Below are 26207 nucleotides of genomic sequence, written 5' to 3' on the forward strand. Positions count from 1 at the left end.
TGGTGGCCTCCTGTTCACAGAGACAAGACAGAATCCCTTTTATTGTCTCTGCATTGATGGAATACTCAGGGCATACAGGACTGTGAGCACAGTAAAGCCCCATACACACGGGGTACGGCCTTCGCCGCAGCCACGTGGCATGCGCGTGTTGCGGCGACAGGTCGCCCGTGTGTATAGCGCGCGCGCCCCGAACCGTCGCCCGTCGGAGCTGTCGCCAGGCGATTGACATGTTCAATTGCCGGCTACAGCTGTCGCCGCGACTTCGGCGGAACTGTCGCTAGTCCCGCGTGAGTACACGGGCTAGTGACAGGAGACCTACGCGAGTGAATGGAGCATCCGGCCGCGGAATGCTCCATTCACAAACAGCTTCCGCCGCGTCTCTGCCTTTCTGGTGAGACGTGTGGACAGCTGTCGCCGGCAGGGAGCTCTCGCTCCCTGTTCGCGTGCGCGCATGCTACGGGGGACAATTGTCCCCCGTGAGTATGTAGCTTTATGCTACATACACACGGGGGACAATTGTCCCCTGTTGCATGCATACACGCGACCAGGGAGCTGTCAGGGAGCGACAGCTCCCTGCCGGCGACAGCTGTCCACCGTCTCACCAGAAAGGCAGAGACGCGGCGGAAGCTGTTTGTGAATGGAGCATCCCCCGGCCGGATGCTCCATTCACTCGCGTAGGTCTCCTGTTGCTAGCCCGCATACACACGCGGGACTAGCGACAGTTGCGGCAAAGTTGCGGCGACAGCTGTCGCCGGGGATTGAACATGTCAATCGCCTGGCGACAGCTCCAACGGCCGACGGTTCGGGGCGCGCGCGTCTTACACACGGGCGACCTGTCGCCGCAACACGCGCGTGCCACGTGGTTGCGGCGACGGCCGTACCCCGTGTGTATGAGCCATTAGTAGCCCAGACAGTTGTGGTTATGCTATAGAAAGCATTGCAATTATTTGCCTTCAGGGTGGCTGCACTGAAGAGTAGACTTGCCCCTCCCCTATAGAAACACAATCAATTTGCATATGAATAAAAGAAGTATAAATGTCTACCATCCCCTTAGGTAGTCGGCTCTTTAACATACAAACGTCTAGAGAAATTAATGCTAAAAATTTCATTAAAGCAGTTACCAGAGTCCAACCACCTGCAAGTAAATGAGTCCCTCCATGGAACCTATCTTCAGTTTTGAACCTTTTAAACACATACTCCTTTGAGGCACTAAGTGGAGCCTGTATCAAACACCAAACTCTGAGACCGCTTTTGGGGAAATCTCACAGGGAACGGGGCAGTGGCGAAGCTAAAAATTATGGGGCCCCATAGCAAAATTTTCATGGCGCCTTCAGAACTAGGCACTCTTGAGCACTGTCACCTTGTGGATATGAGGTGATTTGACAATTTACATTCCCATGCAAGTACACTGTGTATAGTGAGCTAATGATTGAAATACACAATGAGTTTTTTGGCAGATTTACTTTCTGATCGATTTTCTGATAGTTTTTTTGACCGATTTTCCGATCATTTTTCTGATCGATTTCCATTCATTCCTATGAGAAAATCGATCAGAAAAACAATCAAAATCAGATTGGACCTGTCGGAAATTATCTATCAAGCCATCTATCTGCCGAAAAAAACTGATAGTGTATTAAATTAGAGACAAGGTCAGAGGGTGGAGAGACAAAAGAAAGTTAATAGTAAATTTTATAAGTACCACCTGGGCCCCCTTTTCTCCAGGGCCCCATAGCACTTGCTATTGGCTGCTATGGCTAATGCTATGCCCCTGGAATGGGGTGAATTTGTACACCATGTGAGGTTCCCATTGCAAACAGTCAGCTGCTGTCAGCTCGCTGTCAGCTGGTGTGTGTGGAAAATGCCCACTAAAAAACAGAAACCATCTGTGAAAAACCACAGCCATTTGCTGCTGAATCACGTGTGATCCCTCCCTCAAAGTCCCCTTCCTGGTGGCAATCACTACTACTTGAAGGGTGTGGACATCCAAGCCCACGGCTCTAACCATTTATGGGCGCGCGGACGTAAGCTTCACGTAAGCTCCACGTCAGCTTGGGGGGCTGTGCAGGCGATTGTGCGGGCAGATGGCAACAGATGGGATTGGCTGCAGGGGACAAAAGTCCTCTGTGCCATTTCGTACATGTCCGCCGAGAATATAATCTCATTTATGAATTCATAAATTGGCCACAAGATGTCCCCGCTGAGCAAAAATCCTATTGGCGAACTTTGCACGCTACATAGGATACAATGTGTTGTTACACTGTAACTAGGGAAGTGACGCAGGCTTCTAATTTATTAATTCATTAATCTCCCAGCCAGCACTGTGATCGCAGGCTTCCAATGGAAGCCTGCGTCACTTCCCTAGTTACAGTGTAACAACACATTGTTGCTATAACAACACATCCTATGTAGCGTACAAAGTTCGCTAATAGGATTTTTGCTCAGCGGGGACATCTTGTGGCCAAATAGTAAAATAAACCTACTGCCTTTAGGGGGAAAAATAATAATATTTATGTCAAGAGGGCATATAATTATTAAATAATGGGCTCAAAATTAGTGATGGATGTGAAACTGAAAAAATGCACCTTTATTTCCAAATAAAATATTGTCACCATACATTATACTAGGGATTTAAATTTAACATTGCCATAACCGGGACAAATGGCCAAATAAAATGTGTGGATTTTAATTATTGTAGCATGAATTATTTCAAAACTATAATGGCTGAAAACTGAAAAATAATGATTTTTTTTTAATTTTTTTCTTATTATTCCCATTATAATGCATTTAAAATAATTCTTAGCATAATGTACCACCCAAAAAAAGCCTAATTGGTGGCGGAAAAAAACAAGGTATAGATCATTTTGTTGTGATAAGTAGTGATAAAGTTATTGGGAATGAATGGGAGGAGCGCTGAAATTTGAAAATTCCTCTCGTCCAGTGCAGAGCCGGCCTTAGAGTACGCGGGGCCTGGGGCAAGTGTCATATGCGGGGCCTAAAGGGATAAGTGAAGGCCATGTACCGTACCACCACAGTCACGGGCTTGTCCACCTCTAAAGCAGTATGCCTTATTATTGTTTAAAAACTTGTTAAAGGCCCCTAAGCCAACCAATACAGTAACAATTACAATACGTAATGTAATAAATTTGTACCTGTCCCTCGCTCCCCAGCCAGCCTCTACCTATCCCTAGCTTCCCATGAAACCTAGCACCAATCCCAAGCCAGTCTGGAAGCTCCAGCCTGAGCCCCCTCTAGCTCCAGTCCATGCTTGACTGACCTAAATGCCCCTGGGGCCCTCAGGCTGAGGCTCTTGCACGTCACCTTAGTCTGACATTTGGCAAGTTTCATGTCAGTGCAGAAATTCATTACAAAAATGCAAACGGCATAGTACAGTAAAGCATGCTGAAGACGAAAACCTGAGCAATAAAATGGAGGTTGGTGCAAAATATAAGGTGTGTAAAACAAAATAGGAAAATCTGAGTATTTGTAAATGACACACCGCATAGAACACAAACAGCTAGACTTCTATAGACCTTTCCTTCACCATCACCACCAAAATGAGCATGGTATGGCGGGCATGACATGCGGGGCCCTCTTCATGTGCGGGGCCTGGGGCGATTGCCACACTTGCCACCCCCAAAGGCCGCCTCTGGTCCAGTGGCGTACCTAGGGCATTTGACACCCAGTGCTGGGTATTATAAGACCCCCCCCCCCCCCCAAAAAAAGCGAAGGGGCAGGTGAGGGAGGGGGGGGGGGAATTTCCCCCCTCCCCGCCGCTATCTCTGCTGTCACCCCTCCTCCTAGCGCTGCTCTTCCCCTCCTTAGTCAGGTGTAGGGGGGTCGTGGCGACACCCCCCTGGCTGTCTGGCACCCGGTGCGCCACGCCCCCCTGCGCCCTTAGGTAGGAACGCTACTGCTCTCGTCCATAAGGTGAAAAATACAAGCGGGCTGAAATTGTTAAAATACAGAGTATAGTTTTTAAACTGCAAATATTAGAGAATGATGCAATGTTATTAAAAACGCTATATAACCGAAAATAAAAAATATAAGACCCATACTACACATACAATTCATTATATCATAAGGTTTTCACTTCAGTGTCACTTTAAGCTCTCTATGTGGTAGTTCATCTGGACTAAGGCAAGACCACACATACCTACCAGAGGTAGTCTCACGGTTTTATGGGTTTCAGGAGATTGTAGTACCATCCTTTTCCACAAACCTCTGAAACTACAAATATATGCAGCTTAGTACATTAGACATTAGAAGGCAGACATATTTAACTTGGAAAGAACGCAACTGAGACAAATATCCAGTGATTTATTTCTTATCTCCAGACCTGGTAAAAGGCTCCAGGTCTTGAAAAACACAATAGCTAGCTGGATAAGAGAACTTATTACCTGGGCATATTGTCATTCTAACCTCAAAACACTATCAAATGTAAGTGCTCTCATACCCCAAGGGCCCTGGCAACTTCCTGGGCAGAAAGACCAGGAGCAACCCATGAACAAATCTGTAAGGCAGCTACCTGGGTAGGGCGCTCAAATTTTGTCAAGCATTATAGAGTTATGTTACTGTAAAGCCAGGATCGGGGATTCAACCAGAAAGCATTTTACAGGAAACCCAAAGTGAAAACAAACTGATGAGATAAACAATTGTATCTATCATCCTACTCCTAGGACCTATTCATGCATAGTGGTTGCGATTTGCATTAGGATGTTTAGTAATTTTGCCACAATTGCGTCTTGCAAATCTCATTCCAGTGAATGAGAATTGCAACTCAATCACCTGAAAAATGCTGCATGCAGCACGTTTGCGGAAATCGCAAGTGCACCGCAAACGTAGCAGTGAGAGTGATCCCTTAGGTTTACAGGTGTTGCAGTACTGATGATCAGCAAAACGCAGGCTGAAAGTGCATAAATGGGGCCATACACTAGCCGACCAACCAACCAATCGACTATCAAATTTGATTATTATATTCGAATTGGATGAAAATTGGTGCTGCCAAGTGCATGCCCGACCGACAAAGCGACCAATTTCGGGACAGAAATTGGCTGCACGGTCGATCGCGCATGCTGGAAGATGTCAGGCCGAAGTTGGTTGGTCAAGTGTGCGGCGGTACGGCGGCCGAATGCGAACGAGCGATAAGGCGACGAAACCCCCGCCGCTGCCCCCAAAATGTATAAATGTATGTAGTGTAGTGCATTTATACATTACCTGTCCTGTAGCAGCTTCCGCACGGTGTCCGTCCATCTCGCCAGGTAACAGCTGCATACACGCTAGCAGCGCATAGCGTCTGACGTCATCGCCGGGGACCGGGACGGAGCTGCAGCGAACGGCTGTGTGCAGAGCTGCGGCGAGGGACATGCTGGGAGCTTGGGGCTGGAGGAAGCCCCAGGTAAGTAGCGCTAGTTTTATTAATATTTGCCTGATAACTCCTTTAAGTGTGAATTATTTTGTAAGATAAAACAAAAGAGGGACACCGAGAGCCCAATATGGTGTAGCATGTACTGGTAGTAGAGGAAGAGAGGATAGAGTAAATACAATATACTCACAAGTCAGGGTTACATCTCAGTCAACCACTGGTAATGCAGGTGGGGAGATTAGGCCTGACCTCACTAAGGATTAAGAAGTCACTCTCTATAGATAGGAAAAATGGGTAAAAAACACCCCTCCACCAAGGGTGGACTTGTACAATGTTATAGGTATACAGAGGAGCCAAAAGAATACGGTATCTAAAAAGTTTAAAAATAGAGGAGGCAGTGGTGGACTTACTGTATCTCCTCCAAGCAGACACAAGGTAATATTGATGTAATATCAATAAAGAAGTTTATTTATACTCTCTTGGAGTGTATAAATAAACTGCTTCATTGATATTACATCAGTATTATGTTGTATCTGCTTGGAGGAGGTAAGTGCACTGCTGCCTCCTCTATTTTAAAACATTTTAGATACTTTTATTCTGTTGGCACCTCTGTATACCTATAACTACTGAAAGTGGGAATTAGACCTAAAAATGACTTTTTTTTAGAATCTTTCAGTTTTATTGTCTTGTGTATCAGCTAAGAAAATAATGTTTGATGTTGTATTGTCTCATATGCTGCTGACATAGTCTTTCAGTCTCCCAGAAGCTAAAATATATGAGCTACTGACCATTTGTTTAATCTATCCCCTGCTCTCAGAAGCTGTTCTCTGCCAGAAAAGTATTTTATGGCTGTAATTCCTTATCAGTGAGGGTTACGCTATAGTCCAACTAAGTCCTGACTGAAGAGAAACAATTAGTTGCTTGGCTGAATGTTAACACATTTTGGCAGAAAGCAAAGAAAAGGAACACTGCATAGTTATCTGTATGCATGCTACTGTACATACACTTGTGTATCTCGTCATGTTGCGTCTCCTCGGGTATCCTTTAAGCAGTGACCCCCCCAGATAAATTATTTCCTTGTCTCAAGGTGCAGTCATAGTCAATAGCCCACTTACTTACCCATAGCAGTATTTTGGTAGGCTATTTAGTTTCCTACTCATGGTGATTTTGTTTACCTTTATCTAGTTATAAGGTTAAGCTTTGCACAGTAGAGCCTCTTTTCTCTCCTTATGAACTGACTACATAAGAGGAAGAGGGACATTTATATTTCTTTTATTAATATGCAAATTGATTGTGTTTCCATGGAGGTAGGCCAGTCTACACTCAAATGCAGCTGTCCTGGAGAACTTGCTGAAATACTGTTACCAGTAAGTAACTGGGATTTTCTCTTTATAGCTCTCCGTGTCCTTTGAAGATTGCTGAAGTCAATCCTTTGGGCAGCTTCATCAGATTAGTAAATTCATCTCTTCATGAAAATGTTGACATAAGTGGCTATATCTTGTGGCAGTTAGAAGGAGGACATCCTGTGTCTATGTATCGCTTTCCTCAGGGTTTAACCATTCCTGCTTGTCAGCAAGTTACGGTAAGAAGGAGGTTATTATTCTTCTACTGAATCCTCAGTAAAATGTAAAGAGACCTCAGATAATGGTGGGACAAGTAGGCAGAAGAAGAGTTGTTTTCTCTACAGATGCAGGCAGTATCATAAGCAGTCAAGTCACCTGGGTGTTCATGTGTATGCCAATGGAGCAGAGAGGATGAAAGTAAAGGGAGTGAAATGAGATGCTTTGACATTGGAAAATGCAGGGCAGAGCTGAGCCAGAGGCAAGAGAGGCACCACCCTTGGGTGGTGGAACATTTGAGGGGGCACATTTGAATCAATGAAGCTACTGTCAGAAGCATTTGCACTGCAGAGACACTGGTACATAATACAGAATTGGAAGGCATAGTAACTATAGTGACAAATGTAAGGTGACGAACAAAATGTATATCAAATTCCAAGACCAAAGGGTTGAGAGAACCCTTCCCTTGTGAGCTTACAATCTAAAGGAATAAGGAGGAAAAAAGAGGCGAGTTAGTATACAATATGCACAGTAGTATACAATATGTATAGCTAGAGCAGGGGTCCCCAAACTTTTTTAGTCAAGGGCCGAGTCAACCTACTTTTGACTGCTGGGGGGCCGGAGTGTACATAAAATGATGTAGAAAAACATTACATTGAACCTAGGTAGTGTAAACAACGCCTGAAACACCATTCCCTACACGCAACGCAATTAGTGTTCAAAATACATATTTACAAAAGTCCCCCCAAAACAACCCCCTTTCCCCAGTAAAAGGACTGGTTGAACTCGATAGACATATGTCTTTTTTCAACCAAAATAACTATGTAACTATGTAACTATGACTGCAAATTATCCACCACTACACACGCACACACACTGCTTTTAAATTACCTCTAACCACCCAACCCCCCCCCACCCCTCCCCACCACTACCACAATGTTTTGCACAGGAGACAGTAAAGCATACCCAGGTGACAACCTGCCATACAATTGGGCAGCAATGCCACCTAATGCGGAACTGGATTCAAAGCCAGCTGGCTTCCATGTGGAAACGTGGTGCCAGCACTGCTGCCACATCTATAAGTAACACATTTTGTGTGTTGAGAGCCGGTAAAAAAACCTCAGGGGGGCGCATTCGGCCCGCGGGCCTTAGTTTGAGGACCACTGACCTAGAGGCATTGTGCTTTTGGTTATAACTTTGAACAACTTGGCAGAGGTTGAAGGGGAATACCTAGTACAGTATTTGATTTCAAGTTCACCAAAGCTGCTTCTCCTGGTAAATAACAGCAGGGCAGGTCTTGGGTAATGATATTCTCCTAACATGCAAATCTCCACTGGTATTAAAGGTATTAAATTCAGCCAATCAAAGCCTTCAGCTGATGGCTAACTAATTGACCGCTGTTGACTTTGATAGGCTCAATTCGTTTCTCCTCCTAGGCAAGTGGAAGTTTTCCTGGTAGGAGGATTTTCTTAATATTTCCATGGTCAAACCTTTACACTACTAAATGCTATTATATAGCCCAAAGTGAGAACTAGACAAATTAATTCATCACTTAATACGAATGTACTGTATTTTCTGATGTATAAGACTACTTTTTAACCCAGGAAAATGTTCTCAAAAGTCGGGGGTTGTCATATACGCTGGGTGTCGTCTTATAGGGCGGGTGCTGAAACTTCCGAGCCGGACTGGAGAATCTGCGGTTGCCGAATATGGTGGGGGAGTTAAAAAATGTCTGCAGCCACATCCCCACCGTATGCGTGGACCGTATGAAAGCAGCAAGGGCCATGCAGTACAAGTATGGTAGAAGAAAATCCACTCACCAGGATTCGCGGAAAGAAGTGGCTTAACGCAGTCCCGGTGACGAGGTGAGGGGGCACCTCACTTGGAAAGTGTAAGTGAAGGGCGGAGCAAGCTGCAGGCACCCGAGGTATGGAAAAAAGAGAGCGGCACTGTGCCCAGAAAAACACGCCTCTTTCATCCATCTGGCCTGGCCTTACATCCTATTACCATACCTCCTTCTCTGCCTCTCAGATCTCGCTCCTGAGGACCGCAGTGAAGTGGCGCAGGTGCGCATGTGCGAGATCTTAGATGCAGAGAAGGAGTTAATAGTATACAAGGGCAGGCCTGACGAGTAAAAGAGGCTTGTTTACACTTCCGCTCTGATAGTCTTGGAGACTAGAGATGGCCCGTACCTCCGATTTTCGGTTCGCGAAACGGGTTCGCGAACTTCCGCAAAAAGTTTGGATCGCGCGAACTTCCACAAACCGCAATAGACTTCAATGGGGAGGCGAACTTGGAAAACTAGAAAAAATTATGCTGGCCACAAAAGTGATGGAAAATATGTTTCAAGGGGTCTAACACCTGGAGGGGGGCGTGGCGGAGTGGGATACACGCCAAAAGTCCCGGGGAAAAATCTGGATTGGACGCAAAGCAGCGTTTTAAGGGCAGAAATCACAATGAATGCTAAATTGCAGGCCTAAAGTGCTTTAAAACATCTTGCATGTGTATACATCAATCAGGTAGTGTAATTCGAGTACTGCTTCACACTGACACACCAAACTCACTGTGTAACGCACCGCAAACAGCTGTTTGCATAGTGACGGCCGTGCTGGACTGGTGCGCACCATGGCCAGAGTGCTCTTCCTCACTCAGTGATGTCAGGTAATGTCTGACTGCCTTATCAACTTTCGATGGTTCTTTCTCTACCATTTTTAAAGCTTACATCTATTTTTGTAAATAGTGAAGAGAGGTAGGAGGCGCCCTGGGGGTACTTATAGACTGTTCACTCTGGATATAGTAAAAAGAAAACTTTAATATGGCACTTTTAAATTGACAACGCGTTTCGCGGTAACCACCGCTTCATCAGGTCGAGTGAAGTGCTTAGTAGTGTGAAGTCCCCGGTCTCAGGCGCCTATGCGGCGAACCCAGCAGCGAGCGGGACTAAAATAACTTTACCCGATAGCTCGTAAGAGCAGTAGGCGGGGCTGTGAGTCACTGGACATCAATATTTTTGTAAATACTTGTTCTACTTGCTGTTCAGTACCTGCAACGCAAATCTTATGGAGGGCAAGTCTGCCATTGCGAGTGACCACGGGTAATGGCCGGGGAATCCTGGTTTGATTCCGGTCCGGAGTGGGAGCCTAAGAAACGGCTACCACCCCCAGGCTACCACCCCCACACATCCAAGAAAGGCAGCAGACATTGCTTGCACGTCCCAAGGTAGTGACCAAAAATAACAATACAGGAGGACTTTCGAGGCCCTGCTGTATATTTGAAATGAATTAACTTTAAATCCTTTAACGAGAATCTGTTATGGAGGGCAAGTCTGATGGTGCCTTCACTGCGACTCACCAAGTTGGTCACCTCCTCAAGGAGGCGAGAATTTGTTATGAAGGGCAAGTCTGCCATTGTGAGTGACCATGGGTAATGGCCGGGGAATCAGGGTTCTATTCCGGTCTGGAGTGGGAGCCTAAGAAACGGCTACCACCACACATCCAGGGAAGGCAGCAGGCATGGCATACACGTCCCGAGGTAGTGACCAAAAATAAAAATACAGGAGAACTTTCGAGGCCCTGCTGTATATGTGAAATGAATCAACAGGTAGGTAGGTATATGCAGTAATGAGTATTACAAATCACACAGACAGGTAGTGGACAGGCACAGTGACACTAAGTGCGCTCACTTAGGTAGGTGGGTGCACTGTGAACAACAGGTAGGTAGGTTTGTGCAGTAATGGGTATTACAATGTGCACCTGTCACACAGGTAGTCACTGAATGTGCTGGGCCTAGCAGTGGCACACACACAGTATGAATTAGCAAGGCTGTCTATGCAACACAAGTGTCAGTGGGACACACAGAAAAAAAAATAGATCACAAGAACAAGATTAGCTCTCAAAAGAGCTGTTGTGGGGTGCTATTTTAGCAATAAGAATCAGCCAGGAGCAAGCTAAGAAGCCTACAAGAGCCTAACTAATCTTTCCCTATGAGAGTCTGCCAGCAGCTGTCCCTTCTCTCACTACTGCAGGCACATGAGTGAGTGTAATGGCTGGCGCTGCCTGCCTTTTATAAGGGGGGGAGTGGCTCCAGGAGTGAGTGTAGCCTGATTGGCTACAATGTGCCTGGTGACTGTGATGTAGAGGGTCAAAGTTGACCCTAATGGTGCACTATGGGGGCAAACCGAACTTCCGGAAAAGTTCCCTGTTCGCTGCGATCGCGAACCACGGAAGTTCGCCGGGAACCGTTCGCCGGCGAACAGTTCGGCCATCTCTATTGGAGACAGGGATAGCTGACCAATCCAAGCAGGCTTTGTATACAACAACCAGCCAATTGCCAGTAAGGTACATTGCTTGCTTGGTTGGTTGTTGTATACTGGGTACCACATACAGTACAGCACAAGTATCTGTACCTGTTTATACAGTATAGCACCAGTACATACAGTACAGTATACAAATGTCCAACAGTCAAGAGAGGTAGTCTTATACTGCAAGTATATCACAAAATTTACATTTTAACTGGAAAAGTTGGGGGTCATCTTATACGTTATTCCGTATAAAGGGAAACAAAAAGAACAATATCCTCTACGGTGTGCCACAACACCCACATAGACTTTATACCAATACAAGGATATGAATATGAAAAATATTGAAGAAACTTGAAGAATTTATATGCAAAAATACAAAAAGTCTTTATTGAAGACAACACTTGTGCAAACATTTTCATAAAAGGTATTCTTCAGGAAACATTTTCCATAGCAAAAAATGGCGAACATACAGCAGTGATTAACATCAACATTAGTGCAGTTGTAAATATTGAGGAGACAACGTTGACTTGTTTCGGGATAGGACCCTTCATCAGGCCTCCACATATAAAGACAAATCTGTATTGTTAACACATGTTCTTAAAAGACATCTGGACAAAATGAAGCCAGGTAAGACCACTCATCCAATTTTCAAACACAGGAACTGCACATGGCAGGGAGCTGGAGGAGAATGGCCATGTTTCCTGAAGGATACCTTTTATTATTATTATTATTATTATTATTTAGTATTTATATAGCGCCGACATATTACGCAGCGCTGTACAGTGTATGTATATATATATATATCTTGTCACTAACTGTCCCTCAAAGGAGCTCACAATCGAATCCCTACCATTGCCATATGTCTATATAATGTAGTGTATATGTTACGGCCAGAACCCGAAGTTTGGCCACTTCTAGTTCTGGCCGGCCACTTCGGGTTCTGGCCGGCCAATGCGCGAAGTGGCCGCTGCGCTGCGGCCAATGTTAGAAATGGATTGATTCCTCTGAGGTTAATGTATCTTCTGCGCCGCAGCGCAGCGGCCAAACGTATAACAACTTCGTTAATTTATTGCAATTCAGCCGGCGGCAATGTAACAATTCAAGCCGCCGGCTTTTTTTTCTGCCTCTCTCTCTCCTCTTATGGGCAGCCGGCGGGGACATGCGTGTCCCCGAGAGTCGTTCGTGGCGCCAGGGCAGCAGAGCGGGGAGGCTGCAGACATCGCTTCTGCCAGCACCCGCTCTGCAAGAACGGCAGGATAACCCTGCCGCGACGAACGACTCCGGAGGGGGGACACGCGTGTCCCCGCCGGCTGCCCATAGAAGAGCGAGAGAGGCGGGGGGGAAGGAGGAAAGAGAGGCGGGGGGGGGGGGGGGGGAAGGAGAGAGAGGCAGAGAAAAAGCCGGCGGCTTGAATTGTTACATTGCCGCCGGCTGAATTGCAGTAAATTAACGAAGTTGTTATACGTTTGGCCGCTGCGCTGCGGCGCAGAAGATACATTACCCTCAGAGGAATCAATCCATTTCTAACATTGGCCGCAGCGCAGCGGCCACTTCGCACATTGGCCGGCCAGAACCCGAAGTGGCCGGCCAGAACTAGAAGTGGCCAAACTTCGGGTTCTGGCCGTAACATATACATTGTAGTCTAGGGCCAATTTTAGCGGGAGCCAATTAACTTATCCGTATGTTTTTGGAATGTGGGAGGAAACCCACGCAGCCACGGAGAGAACATACAAACTCTTTGCAGATAGTGCCCTGGCTGGGATTTGAACCAGGGTCCCCGCGCTGCAAGGCGAGAGAGCTAACCACTACGCCACCGTGCTATGAACATTTTTGCACAAGTGTTGTCTTCAATAAAGACTTTTTGTATTTTTGCATATAAATTCTTCAAGTTTCTTTAATATTTTTGATATACATATCCTTGTATTGGTATAAGGTCATTTTATACGCCCAGTCGTCTTATACTCCGGAAAATAAGGTACAGTACTTTTTTTTTTTTATGTTAAAATATGTATATGTCGCTCTTGCTTTCTCTCTTACCCTCTTTTTGTCTTTTTCCTTTATGGACCTCCTTCAAAAATGTTCTGAGAGTGTAAAGGTACCCACATTCATAGCCATGCTGTTCAGTGATATTCCCTGCTCAGTATGTTAGGAATAATACTTGTTATACTGTAACTTGATGTACCTATCAGACATACATCTGATTACAGCATTGTACGATAATTTTTTCATTTGACAAATGTTTGTACTAATATCTTGTTGGAACTCAATAAACAGATTACATATGTGTATTAGGTATAACCTTTCATAACTTTTTACATACATTAGGTTTGGGCATCTGCAGCAAAGGTTTCCCACAATCCACCTACAGATTTGCTATGGAAAGGACGAGTTTACTTCAGAAGTAACATGGATTGCATCACTGTTCTCTCGCGCCCAAACGGTCAGGTATGGAGTATCAACTGTAAATATATATAAATACAAAATATATTGCCGTACTGTAGTTTTATGCCTGCTACACGATGCAATTTTCTGTAAGATTGACGGTCAAATCAATTATTTCCAACAGGTCCGATCTGATTTCCAATAATTTTTCTGATCAATTTTGTATAGAAGTGTTTGGAAAATTGATCAGAAAAATGATTGGAAATTAGATCAAACCTGTTGGAAATAATCGATTCGACTGTCAATATGACGGAAACCTACATTGTGTGTACCAGGCCGAGGCGTCACCAGGGTTGGTGTTACACGGTGCGGAAACTCATGGTGTCACTCCCCTCTTACCCCATTAACTTCCAACTTAACCAGGTACCAACGTTGCTTGTTATAGGGGGATGTTAAGATGATCACCATGTGTCCCTGGTGGCCACTGAACTCCGTTATCAGCTCAACACAGAGCAGCCAGAAGGGAGAAGAGCAGGAGGGAGAAATACATCAGGCGCTGGTCTGTATTTACATAGCCTACTCCACTCTCCCTTAGCCTGGAGCTTGGTGTCACCCCCTCTGCCGGTGACACCTGGTGCGGACCGCACCTACTGCACCCCCCTAGTGACGCCACTGGTACCAGGTATTAGGGTATCAGTGACTAGTGATGCTTGTGTGTATGGGACCTCATGGAGAAGCATGTGTTTAGTTTAATCAGGTGACTAATTTGCATGGCTATGATTTGCTAGTCATGATAATGTGGTAAATAGGAAGTGATCAAAGCAAACCAGAGCCTTGAAAATGTATCAGCTGATCAAACCAATTACCTGCTTCTCTAGGAGTTCACTTCTCATACATACAAGTGTCAGAGGTGCCTGGCTCATCTACTGACCACATATGCTATTGCTCCGTTGTTATTGCCTGATGAAGTGGGATCAAACCTGTGAAACGCGTTGCATTGTCCCCCGGAGTATGCAAATAAATTTGTTGTATTTGACAAACACATTTTTTGTGTCTGCTTGGAGGAGGTGAGTCCACCACTGCCTCCTCATGGTTTAAACTTTTTAGATACTTTTATCCTTTTGGCACCTCTGTATCCATACTACACTATAACATTAATAAAGGCCGTATTAAACAAAATCTGATGTATGTGTGCGCATACTCCAGTTTCCCACAACATTGTTCATTATCAATACTAAAATCCTTTTTGCTTTTATTCCCCTCTTAGATACATACCACACGGCTTTTCTCTGGTATAAAAGAGCCAAACTGAATTCACTTAAAAAATTCTCTGAACAGTTGCAGAAGTTAAAATCCTAAGCATGTGTTACATAACATCACGCATCCCCATGTTCCCTCCCAACATGCATGTCTCTTTCTGTCCCAATTCACATTTATAATGCAGAATCAAGAACACTACATTTTCTTGTGAGGGTTGAATTTCTAGCCAAATATACAGTACATGCAACAGAAAAAAAAGTATGTGGTTGTAGGAAATGTATATTCTCAATAAAATTATTCTAACTTTAAAAATTAACTATAGTATGCATGAAAAGTAAGAACGGAGACAGAATAGCTACTGATACATCAGCAAATGACCACATGATGCAGCTTTTAAAATGAAATATACTGAGGCAGGGAACAGAAAAAGAAACAGAAGAAAGAGAAAAAGACGAGGTAAAATGTAAACTCCTTACTAAAGCCTGATTGATAAAACTGAGTGAACTGCACGGAGTTTGAAATGCACATCTGTGTGCATCAAAGAGTCCTGTAGTGTTACAATGCTATAAATTAAGACTTCCATGTGAGATCAGGGTACTTTCACAGGCATTTATTAATACTGTGAAGGTGAACAAATATCGCTATCATTATTAGAGGCAATATAAGGAAAATGTGATAGAACAGAACAATTAAGCATATTAACCTCCTTGGCGGTAACCCCGTGTGTGACACGGGGTAAGCCGCCGGAGGGTGCCGCTCAGGCCCTGCTGGGCCGATTTACATAATTTTTTTTTCAAACACGCAGCTAGCACTTTGCTAGCTGCGTGTTTGGTCTGATCGCCGCCGCCGATGCGCCGCTACCCACCGCGGATTCAGGGCCCCCCTCCGCATACCCCTTGCGCAGCCTGGCCAATCGGCGCCAGGCTGCGCTATGGGGTGGATCGGGACTCCCTGTGACGTCACGACGTCCATGACGTCGGTGACGTCACGACGTTCGTCGCCATGGCGACGGGGGAAGCCCTCAAGGGAATCCCGTTCAGAACGGGATTTCCTTATGGGCAAGCAGCGCCGGCGGCGATCGGGGCACACGGGGGGACGCCGCAGGGAGGGGGGAAGCATGTAGCTAGCGCTAGGCTAGCTACATGCTAAAAAAAAAAAAAAAAAAAAAAAGGTGAAAAAACCCCTCCCGCGGCCGCGCAGCCGCGGGAGTCATACCGCCAGGGGGGTTAAAGCAACAGTATATGATTATTTCTTCCTGTGATACAATGAGAGCAGCCATGTTCTATTTGTAATCATTACACACAGGCAAGCTGAACTGCATCTCCAGCCCTCAGCCCGTGAAAACTTCACTCTTCCAGCTCCCCTCTGCCTCTGAAATCTCTGGCTAGTAACACCTCTTCCTCCTGCCCAGACTGAGCTCCCATAAGCCCTTGCTACATCTGTCTTAAAGTGTCAAGGCACTGAAGCTGTGGATGAGGCTTGTTTAGTTTATAGGGAATTACAGTATTAAAACAAACAAACAAACAGACAAAAAAAGTATTGGGCTTGAAGAATGCCCTATAAACTATATGAAAGGAACACAATTATGCAAACAGTAAAAGTGTATCTCGGATTCACTTTAAAGGGAACCTAAACTGAGAGGGATATGAATATTTCCTTTTAAACAATACCAGTTGCTTGTCAGTCCAGCTGATCTCTTTGCCTGCAGTAGTGGCTGTATAACACACCTGAAACAAGCATACAGCTAATACAGTTTGACTTCAGTCAGAGCACCTGATATGCATGGGCTCATTCACACCAATGCGCTTCTGTCTGCTTCTGTGTGCTTTTTTTCATCAATATGTAATTAACATTATGTGCTGAAAAAAAGCAGACAGAAGTGCACAAAGTATGAATGAGGCCTTATTTTGGTCACATTATCTGCCATACTGAACTGCAATAGGAATTTTTGTAGTTAGTGTATTCTGCCACCTAGTGGAAATTCTGCAAAGTTATTTCGTCCATTCTGAAGCTAACCATGCATCTACATGGAACATGGGAACTACCCAAAAATGTCACGTTTAAACCACCTCTTATGCTGCAGTATTTCATTACATATATACAGTATATCACTCTTTATCTCTGGCTTCAGCCTGTAGCTTCTTATAAGACTGTGGAGCCCCGCTCTCTGCATACCACTGTAAGAACAAGTGTATCTCAGAATCAGAAAAGCAGACGGTGGCCTGTTGTGGACCAACAACATCAAAACAACTCCAGCTCACCATCAACACCAGCTGCTCTTCTTCCCAGGTAAATCTTCATGTTGTGGTTATGACTGAACTAGTCAGACTTTTATTTATCATCTGGCTTCTTTCTGTCTGCTTACTGGCATAACTGTTCCAAGTCAGAAGAGATATGTAGTGATACTTCACCAAGATGACTTTAGCTATCCAATCAGATGATCCAGAAGAAAAAGGTCTTCTGTGAACATGATTGGACTTTGAATCCACAATATCACTGGAAAACTCTCTTAATACACCATGAGCTTGATTCACTAACCGGCGCTAAGCCAGTTAGTGAGCCTTAATACCTAGTGGGTGCAAACCACGGAGTTAGGTGGTTTGCGCCCACACATCGCACGCAGCGCGGTGCGCCAGTAATAGTGCGCGGTGCGACAATAACGTTGCACTCGCTGCCCTGTAAACGTCACCAAAAAAGGCAGTATCGGGTGCCCCCTGAATGATCAATGCAGGGCAGCGGGTGCAACGTTATCGTCACACTGCGTACTTTTACAGGCGCATGTGCGGGGTGCTGTGCGCGAAGTAGCTTTGCTCGGCTGTTAGTGCGCGCAAAGCTACTTTTGGGGCACTAAGTGGCTTTTCACCCCGGAGCTAACACTTAAGGTGGCCACACACGATACAATAAAATGATCCGATTTTACAGTAAATCGATAAAAACGATCGGATCTCTAGAAAAAATCGAAAGCTTTTTTTTCATTCGACTGAAAAATCTGATCGGATTTCCCGTTTTGATCCGGAATGCCAGATATTTCTCTTCAATTTCTACTAAAGATTGTATGGTGTGTGTTAGATTGTTAATTTATTATATACACACCCTAGCAATTTTCTCTGAGTTTCCAATCATTTTTATCATAATTGAGGAAAAAATTGAACATAGGTGTGTGGTATATTGGTCATATTTTTGAAATGTTACAATCAGTCAGAAAATTTATTGCAATTCTTAAATTGAACAGATATTTAAAAAACTGTATGGTGTGTGGCCACCTTTAGAGCCGGTTAGTGAATCAAGCCCCATATGTAGTGGCTCATATAGGATGAACAGCTCAGCCAAAGCTCTAGCAAAGGTGGCCACACACCATACAATTTTTTAAATATCTGTTCAATTTAATAATTGCAATCAATTTTTCTGACTGATTGTAACATTTCAAAAATCTGACCAATGTACCACACACTTATGTTCAATTTTTCCCCAATTATGATAAAAATGATTGGAAACTCTGACTCTTCCCACTCAGGATTAAGACATCAATCTGTGTAGATTGGAAAAATGGGTAAAAAAACACCACTCCACCAAGGGTGGACTTGTACAATGTTATAGGAATGCAGAGGCGCTAAAAGAATGAAAGTATCTAAACTGTTTAAAAACAGAGGCGGCAGTGGTGGACTTACCTCCTCCAAGCAGACACAAGATAATATTGATGTAATATCAATAAAGCAGTTTATTTATACAACGCGTTTCGCAGGATTGACCCCACTTCTCCAGGCAAGGATGGAGCATATACAAACAGGCTTGTAATTCAGCCATACATAGAATACTTTTAGAATACCCAGATAGCGTTTAGTCAACTCTGACTCCTAGTGACCATATGTACTTCTACACACCAGGGCCCATATGCAATTAACTTTTTCTCTTGAGTTATCTCCTGGGAGATAACTAGGAGTTATTGGTTAGAGTTAGGTTACAGTCCCATTGCAGAGAAACTGTCAGAGCCCTGGATTGTTAACCCTTACTATGAGACAAAGGAACACAGTCAGCCTGTCCATACACGTTTATCTCATCATGTCACTTGTCACTTTAGATACCCTTTAAATATCTATTCACAATTTCTGCTTTATAGGAGGCACAGTATCTCTGCTACAGCCTGTCAGAGTGGCAGAGCACCATGGAGGATGTCTCAGTCTCACCCAGTGAACACTGCACAGCACATCTCTCCCATCTTCAATCATACAGGTATCACTCGATGGATACTGGTATATTATCACATGTATAGATTTCTAATTTGAAAAAAAAAAGAACCAAACAAAACGCTCTAGCTCATACATTGGTGATAAATATGGTAGTCATTTGGAGTAGTAAAATCTAACTTCAAGCAAAAAATATATTATACAATAAATGTAACATGCAAGCATTGCCAGTGTAACCCAATTTATCCGTTAGCACCAGGCACTCGGCTGAGTGGACTCGAAATGATCAAAGATTTATTTGTGACTTAACCGTGGTCATGGTAGAAATGAATCAACCAAATACACTTCAATGTCACAATACACTTTCCTTGCACATCAAAGGTCACATAATACAATCTTCTGGTCTTCACTGCCGTTGCACCGGTAAAAGCTGCGGAATAAAAAGGTTAGTTACACACCAAGTATTTGAGCTACAAAGGTCTTCTCGTACAACAATCCACTTTACAGCATATACAATACACAGTACCGTTGTTGGGCGTGGGCTTGGGGTAAGGGGTTAGTCTACTGAGCAATTCAGTTCAGTTCCTAAACAGTTCTCAGTCCCTTCTAACCAAGCCCAAGCTATATTGCTCAGCAAAACCTTGGGGGAACTCGTGACAGTTCTTGAGATGGTACTGAAACAATTCACAATTCCGATGGTTGGTTTTGAATAGGACGTTCAAGTTGTTCACAGAGCTGTTAGGCTCCTTACTCTTTGTATGGTCACACTCAATTTACTTTACCCCCAGACACCTCCCATTGGGATAGGGCCTCCCAAAATAACAAAATAAAATATAAATCAAATAATCAGAAAGGGTTAGAACAAAATAAAAGTAAATAAAATAAAATATAAAAGGGACCGATGCACCCCTCTATACCACCAATATTACCCTCTCACAATAGAACTTTGTTTAAGTGCACTTTGACGTCAAGGCTGAATAAGCTCTAATTTAGAGTTGATGCAAAATGTGTACTCCAACTTAGTTGACACTGTATTTCGATCAGGTATCACCTGGTTTCTCCTGCAGCTTTAGTATCACAAGATGCAATGTAACTCTTCCTCCACTTATCTTCTTCAATACTGTTCTCTTTAAAGGGATACTGTAGGGGGGTCGGGGGAAAATGAGTTGAAGTTACCTGAGGCTTCTAATGGTCCCCCGCAGGCATCCTGTACCCGTGCAACCACTCACCGATGCTCCGGCCCCGCCTCCAGTTCACTTCTGGAATTTCAGACTTTAAACTCTGAAAACCACTGCGCCTGCGTTGCCAAGTCCCCTGATGTCACCAGGAGTGCACAGCGAAATCACAGACCATACTGGGCCTGCTGAGTACGCTCCTGGTGCCATCTGCGCGGGCACAGGATGTCTGTGGGGGACCATTAGATGCCCCGGGTAACTTCAACTCATTTTCCCCTGACCGCCCTACAGTATCCCTTTAAATCTCAAACCCTCTGTAATTCTGCAGAACACATCCACTGAAGAACTTGTAACTTATCACTTTAACTCCTGACTTGAAACGGACTTGACAGGAACAATGCCTCTCTATATCCCAGGACTTAATGCAAAGCGGTGGCTGAGTTAGCTATGCGGGTACTTTAGGGAGGCTACAAATGTCTCTCAGCAGCAGCAAGGCCTGAACACTCAATGTACTTCTTATAATCAGCAGTAACTTCTCTTAGCACAATTTTGCTGTGTGTGGAAAGCTTTCTCACACTAACAATCTCTAGTAACACCACTTTAAAACACACTCTGTGGCTTGTAGTTGGCCCTCAGGCCTGTACTCATCTGTCTGTGTCCTCCGATCTAGCTCGGGTCTGGGCAGGGTCTGCCGCCTCCGGCCTCCGGTCACTATCCAACCTGCTGCCACTGTCTTCACTGGTCTGCGCTGGTCACCTCTATGGCCGCCGAGTCCCCTCTTACTCTCCAGGCGACTGCTATGCCCTGTGTCTCTGTCCACCTCCTTCCCGCTCCGCACCGCTAGCTCCTTGTCCAAGTCCTGCCCTTCTCCTCACTCTCTCAGGCGCTCTCTTCCAGTCTCAGCCAGTTCCCTCCGGCTACACCCATTCATCTCTGCCCCCTGTGCCTGCGCAATAGCTCTCTGACAGGCCGCGCGGGGCTTCTGGAAAGTTCCAGCAAGTCACCTGCTTTCCATACTCTTGGTCGCTTAGCAACGGTCTATGCAACCATATAGACGCTTACACTCCCTTCTCATGCGCCGTTTTAGTTCCACAAACCTGGCCTCTGAGGCTCAAAGGCGCCACACACTTAAAAATACATTAACACTTTGTAACCCTCTTTTGGGGGGTTACATCAGCAGTCAGAAGTTATATTTCCTCAATCTGATTATAAAAAAAAAAAGAAATTTGATTGGTTAATATAAATAGCATTATTATTACTTATGTTCCTGAGAGGAACAGTACTGCAACATGTATACTTACCTGGAACCTCCCCAAGCCCTTTACCGCCCTCACGGGTTTCTCTGCTGCCCCACGGTCAGCTTTGGTAAGTCTGCCAGTCACACTCCTCGCGCATGTACTGGAAACGCGCACACCCACATTACACTCCCGTGGCCGGTGTCATAACAGCTTGAGCTGCACAGGCATTTTTTCTGCTCCATACAGCTATGTCGTCACGTTTTTTGGTGCACATGCACCCTTAGAACTATGTCAACTCCTAATTGATGAAAGACATGCAATTCACTGCACATGTCTGAATTTCTGCTGCTCGACAGATGACAGTGTTCAGCCCCCACCAGCGACACCTTCACAGACCCCAACACCGCTAGGCTCTGCCCCCCGCTGCCCTTATACAGGATGCTCCACAGTGTTCAGCCCCCTGCCAGCAACATCACAGACCCCACCACCTCTAGGCTATGACCTCCACCCTCATACACTGCCTCTGTGCAATCTATCATCCTGAAAATGTATTAAAACAAATGGCCGGGCGGAGGCAGGCAGGGACGGCGGTAGCCGGATTCTATGATGTTGGCAGGGGCGGACATTGAAAATACTGTGTAGAGCAACAGTATTTGACACATGAGCACTAATTTGTCCATTGCAGAAGACAGATCATCAGTGCATGATGACGTTTCAGCAAAACATGCTGAGCAGCATATGGGCAGCGCACGCTGATACTATACTGACGGTTTCTGGCGCAGGCACAGAACGCTCTCAGCTGCGGGAGCCTGACAGGGCCACGCATGCGTGACGGAGTGCGACTGGCAGAATTACCAAAGCTGACCACGGTACAACACCTCAGCCTGCATGGGGCTAGCCGCTAGAGGAAGCCCCAGGTAAGTATAAAATCTTCAGCACTATTCGTCTCAGGTACAAAAGTAATAATAATGTTATTCATATTATCCAATCAGTTAACGTTTTTTCTCATTAGATTGACATTGCTGGCCCTGCTTGTCTGACTTTCCTATCCTCACTAGTGGGTCTAACCATTAGTGAGGAATTTCTGAGAGCTGTCACCTACTCCCTAGGTGATCAGTCTTTGCAGCTCTGTCTGCAACACTTGCTTCTCAAGTGTCTGCTAGCTGCAGTAGAGTCTTAATCACCTGCTCCTTGCAGCTCAGTCAGTGGTCCCTGCTCCTCAGGTGTCCACTGGCTGCAGTACAGTCTGAATCCCCTGCTCCTCAGGGGATCCCTGGCTTTAGTATAGTCTTAATCACCCGCTCCTCAGGTGATCATCCTTGCAACACAGTCAGTGGTCCCTGCTCCTCAGGTGTCCACTGGCTGCAGTACAGTCTGAATCCCCTGCTCCTTAGGGGATCCTTGGCTGTAGTGTGGTCTTAATCACCTGCTCCTCAGGTGGCTATCCTTGCAGTACAGTCAGTGGTTCCTGCTCCTCAGGTGCTCACTGGCTGCAGTGCAGTCTGAATTCCCTACCCCTCAAGGGATTCTTGGCTGCAGCATTGTCTGAATCTCCCGCTTCTCGGGAGATCTCCTCTTTCATTACTGTCGCACCAAAACACAATTCCACATTGGTTGTCCTGTGTCTAGCTATACTAGTGTTATTGGTGATTCTGCAGATCACCACATAATCAGGTATAGCATCTGTATTGTTGGTGATTCTGCAGATCACCAATAATCAGAAAAATCTGCGTTGCTGACACCAATCGTTACAGAACAGCAGACCAAACATTATGGACGCACTGCGCAGCCAAGTTGAAGGCCTGGTCACCTCGGTGAATAACCTTATCGGGGTGATTGATGCCCAACAGATTCAGATCACACAACTGTCTGGGTCAGTGCAGGTCCTTCAAACGGCTGTTAATACAGTGCGATCCCCTCCAGTCACGGACCTTCGCATGTCCGTACCTGAGAAGTTTTGGACATAGATCTGACTTTCAGAACTTTAGAAATCGGGTGCTATCTTATTTTGAGTTGAGGCCTACCTTGTCAGGAACTGAGCCTCAGAGGGTAACATTCATAAAGACCCTTTTGTCAGTAGATTCTGAAACATGGGCATATAGCCTTCATGCAGAGCATGAGGCGTTATAATCAGTTCAGGAATTTTGTAAGGCCATGGCCATTATATATGATGATCCGGATATTGCTTCCACTGCTGAAAGGAAGCTTAAGACTCTCAGGCAGGGTCGTGATCCGGTGGAGGTTTATGCTGCGGAGTTCAGGAAGTGGGCTGTATCAGCTAGATGGGGAACATATGCACTGTTAGAGTTTTCTGTCAGGTTTATCTGATGCAGTTTCTGATTTGATGTTAGGACATCCTGAGCCCAAGTCCATAGACGATGCAATTTCTTTAGCAGTACGGGTAGAACATCGCTTACGCTATCAGAAGCAAACCCCTGGCAGAAATGCTGTAAGATATGTCTCCTACGCCTCCTCTCCATCCTCGTTGCCTCCGCCTGACCCGATGCAAATCGGACACTCCAGGTTGACGCGGGTGGAAAAGAATCGCAGAAAATCAGAAAAACTCTGTCTATACTGTGCTGAGGAGGGTCACATGGTTCAGAATTGTCCTAAGAAGTCGGGAAACGCTGCCGCCTAGGTGTAGTCAGAGGTAATACCCTAGGCGAGCAGTCTTTACCTCTAAATAATAATCGTCTGCTCCTTCCATGTTCTATTACATGGGAAGCTCAGACTATATCCACAGAAGCCTTCGTGGACTCCGGCTCTGCAGCCAATTTTATTGATTATAAGTTGGGGATTCCCTTACTCCCTCTAGACTGGCAGATTCTGGTCACAGCAGTGGATGACTCTCCATTACAGAGTAGACAGCCTCTTTCCCAAACCCCCTTATTAGTGTGCAATATAGGGGTATTACATAAAGAGAAATTACAGTTCCTTGTCCTGCAAATGGCAACCTCAACCATTATCCTCGGTATGCCCTGGTTGCAACTCCACTCCCCTCAGATTGACTGGGCTTCAGGTCAGCTACAGAGCTGGTCAACCCATTGTCATCATCATTGTTTGGAGAGAGTTGCTATTTGCACTACTAAGATACAGGTTAAAGGAGTGCCAGTACAGTATGCAGAATTCGCTGACGTGTTTTGTCCCAAATCTGCAGAACAACTCCCGCCTTACCGAAGTTTCGATTGTCCCATAGAGTTAAGATCCGGTTGTATGCCTCCTAGAGGTCATCTTTATAATCTGTCAGGACCTGAGAAAGTGGCAATGCAGACTCCTGAGAAAACCTAGCCAAAGGCTTCATCCGTCCTTCCCGGTCACCAGCTGGGGCTGGCTTCTTTTTCGTACAGAAAAAGGACGGTGGGCTTAGACCCTGCATTGACTATCATGGTTTAAATAAGATCACAGTAAAAAATCGTTACCCGTTGCCACTGATTGACGATTTGTTCAGGTGCTCAGGTGACCAATGCCAGTATCTTCTCCAAATTGGACCTACGAGGTGCATACAACTTAGTGCGCGTTAGGGACGGTGACGAATGGAAGACGGCGTTCAACACGCCCGACGGGCACTACGAGTATCTGGTAATGCCCTTCGGGTTGTGTAATGCCCCTGCCGTCTTCCAGGAGTTAATCAATGAGGTTTTCAGGGAGGTACTGGGGAGGTTTGTGCTAGTGTATCTAGACAACATACTGATTTTTTCTCCTAATTTGATAGAGCATCATAAACACGTCAAGTTTGTGTTAAGAAAACTAAGACAGAATTCGCTGTACGCAAAACTAGAAAAGTGCCTCTTCGAGGTCACGACAGTTCCTTTTTTGGGATATATTATCTTCACTTCTGGTCTCTCCATGGATCCAGAGAAAGTCTCTGCTGTTTTGGAGTGGCCTCAACCTGTAGGATTGAAGGCACTCCAAAGATTTCTTGGTTTCACCAATTACTATAGAAAATTCATCAAAGGCTTCTCTTCTGTAGTGTCACCTCTCACCAACCTTACCAGAAAGGGGGCTGACACTTACCACTGGTCGCCAGAGGCACAGTCCGCCTTTGCCACACTGAAAAAATTGTTCTGCTCTGCACCCATCCTGAGACATGTGGATGTCACCTTCCCCTTCATAGTTGAGGTCAATGCCTCAGAAATTGGGGTTGGGGCTGTACTATATCAGCGCTCCGGTTTGCAAGGCAAACTACACAGATGTGCCTTCTTTACTCGTAGGTTCTCTCCTGCCGAGAGTAACTACGATATTGGCAACCGAGAGCTTCTGGCCATTAAGTTAGCCTTTGAGGAATGGCGCCATTGGCTAGAAGGGGCAGAACATACCATTACCGTTTATACTGATCATATAAACTTGGAGTACATAGAGGGGGCCAAAAGACTTAGCCCTCGACAGGCCTGTTGGTCCTTATTCTTTTCAAGATTCAGATTTGTCATAACGTATACACCAGGTAGTAAGAACGTCAAAGCAGACGCTCTATCTAGGTGTTTTGAGCCAGGGACAGTTCAGCCTTCAACCCCTGAGACCATCCTACCTCAAAAGGTGCTGTTGGCAGCTACCGAAACCTGGGAGGACTGGACGGCTACGCTAGAGCCTTATCAACAGGACATTCCAGAAGGGAAGCCTGAGTGGGTTATGTTTGTACCACTTCCTTTTCGCCTACAACTTTTACAATTATTCCATTCTCATAAGAATGCTGGGCATTCCGGGGCAACTCGGACTCAGGATTTATTGGCCAGATGTGTATAGTGGCCTA

At 45.3% G+C, this 26207-nt stretch overlaps 1 protein-coding gene across 1 annotated transcript in view; it reads left to right on the forward strand.

Moving 5' to 3' along the window:
* The window catches only part of LOC137539166 (lamin tail domain-containing protein 1-like), a 201067-nt gene that overhangs the window by 152936 nt on the left and 21924 nt on the right, over nt 1-26207 (forward strand). Inside the window, exons 4-7 of the mRNA XM_068261667.1 lie at nt 6758-6944; nt 13547-13666; nt 16995-17152; nt 18981-19093. Of these exons, the coding sequence (XP_068117768.1) occupies nt 6758-6944; nt 13547-13666; nt 16995-17152; nt 18981-19093 (578 nt within the window). The remainder of the gene's footprint in view (nt 1-6757; nt 6945-13546; nt 13667-16994; nt 17153-18980; nt 19094-26207) is intronic.

Source organism: Hyperolius riggenbachi, chromosome 11 (assembly GCF_040937935.1).
Source record: "Hyperolius riggenbachi isolate aHypRig1 chromosome 11, aHypRig1.pri, whole genome shotgun sequence".
Classification (NCBI taxonomy): Eukaryota; Metazoa; Chordata; class Amphibia; order Anura; family Hyperoliidae; genus Hyperolius; species Hyperolius riggenbachi.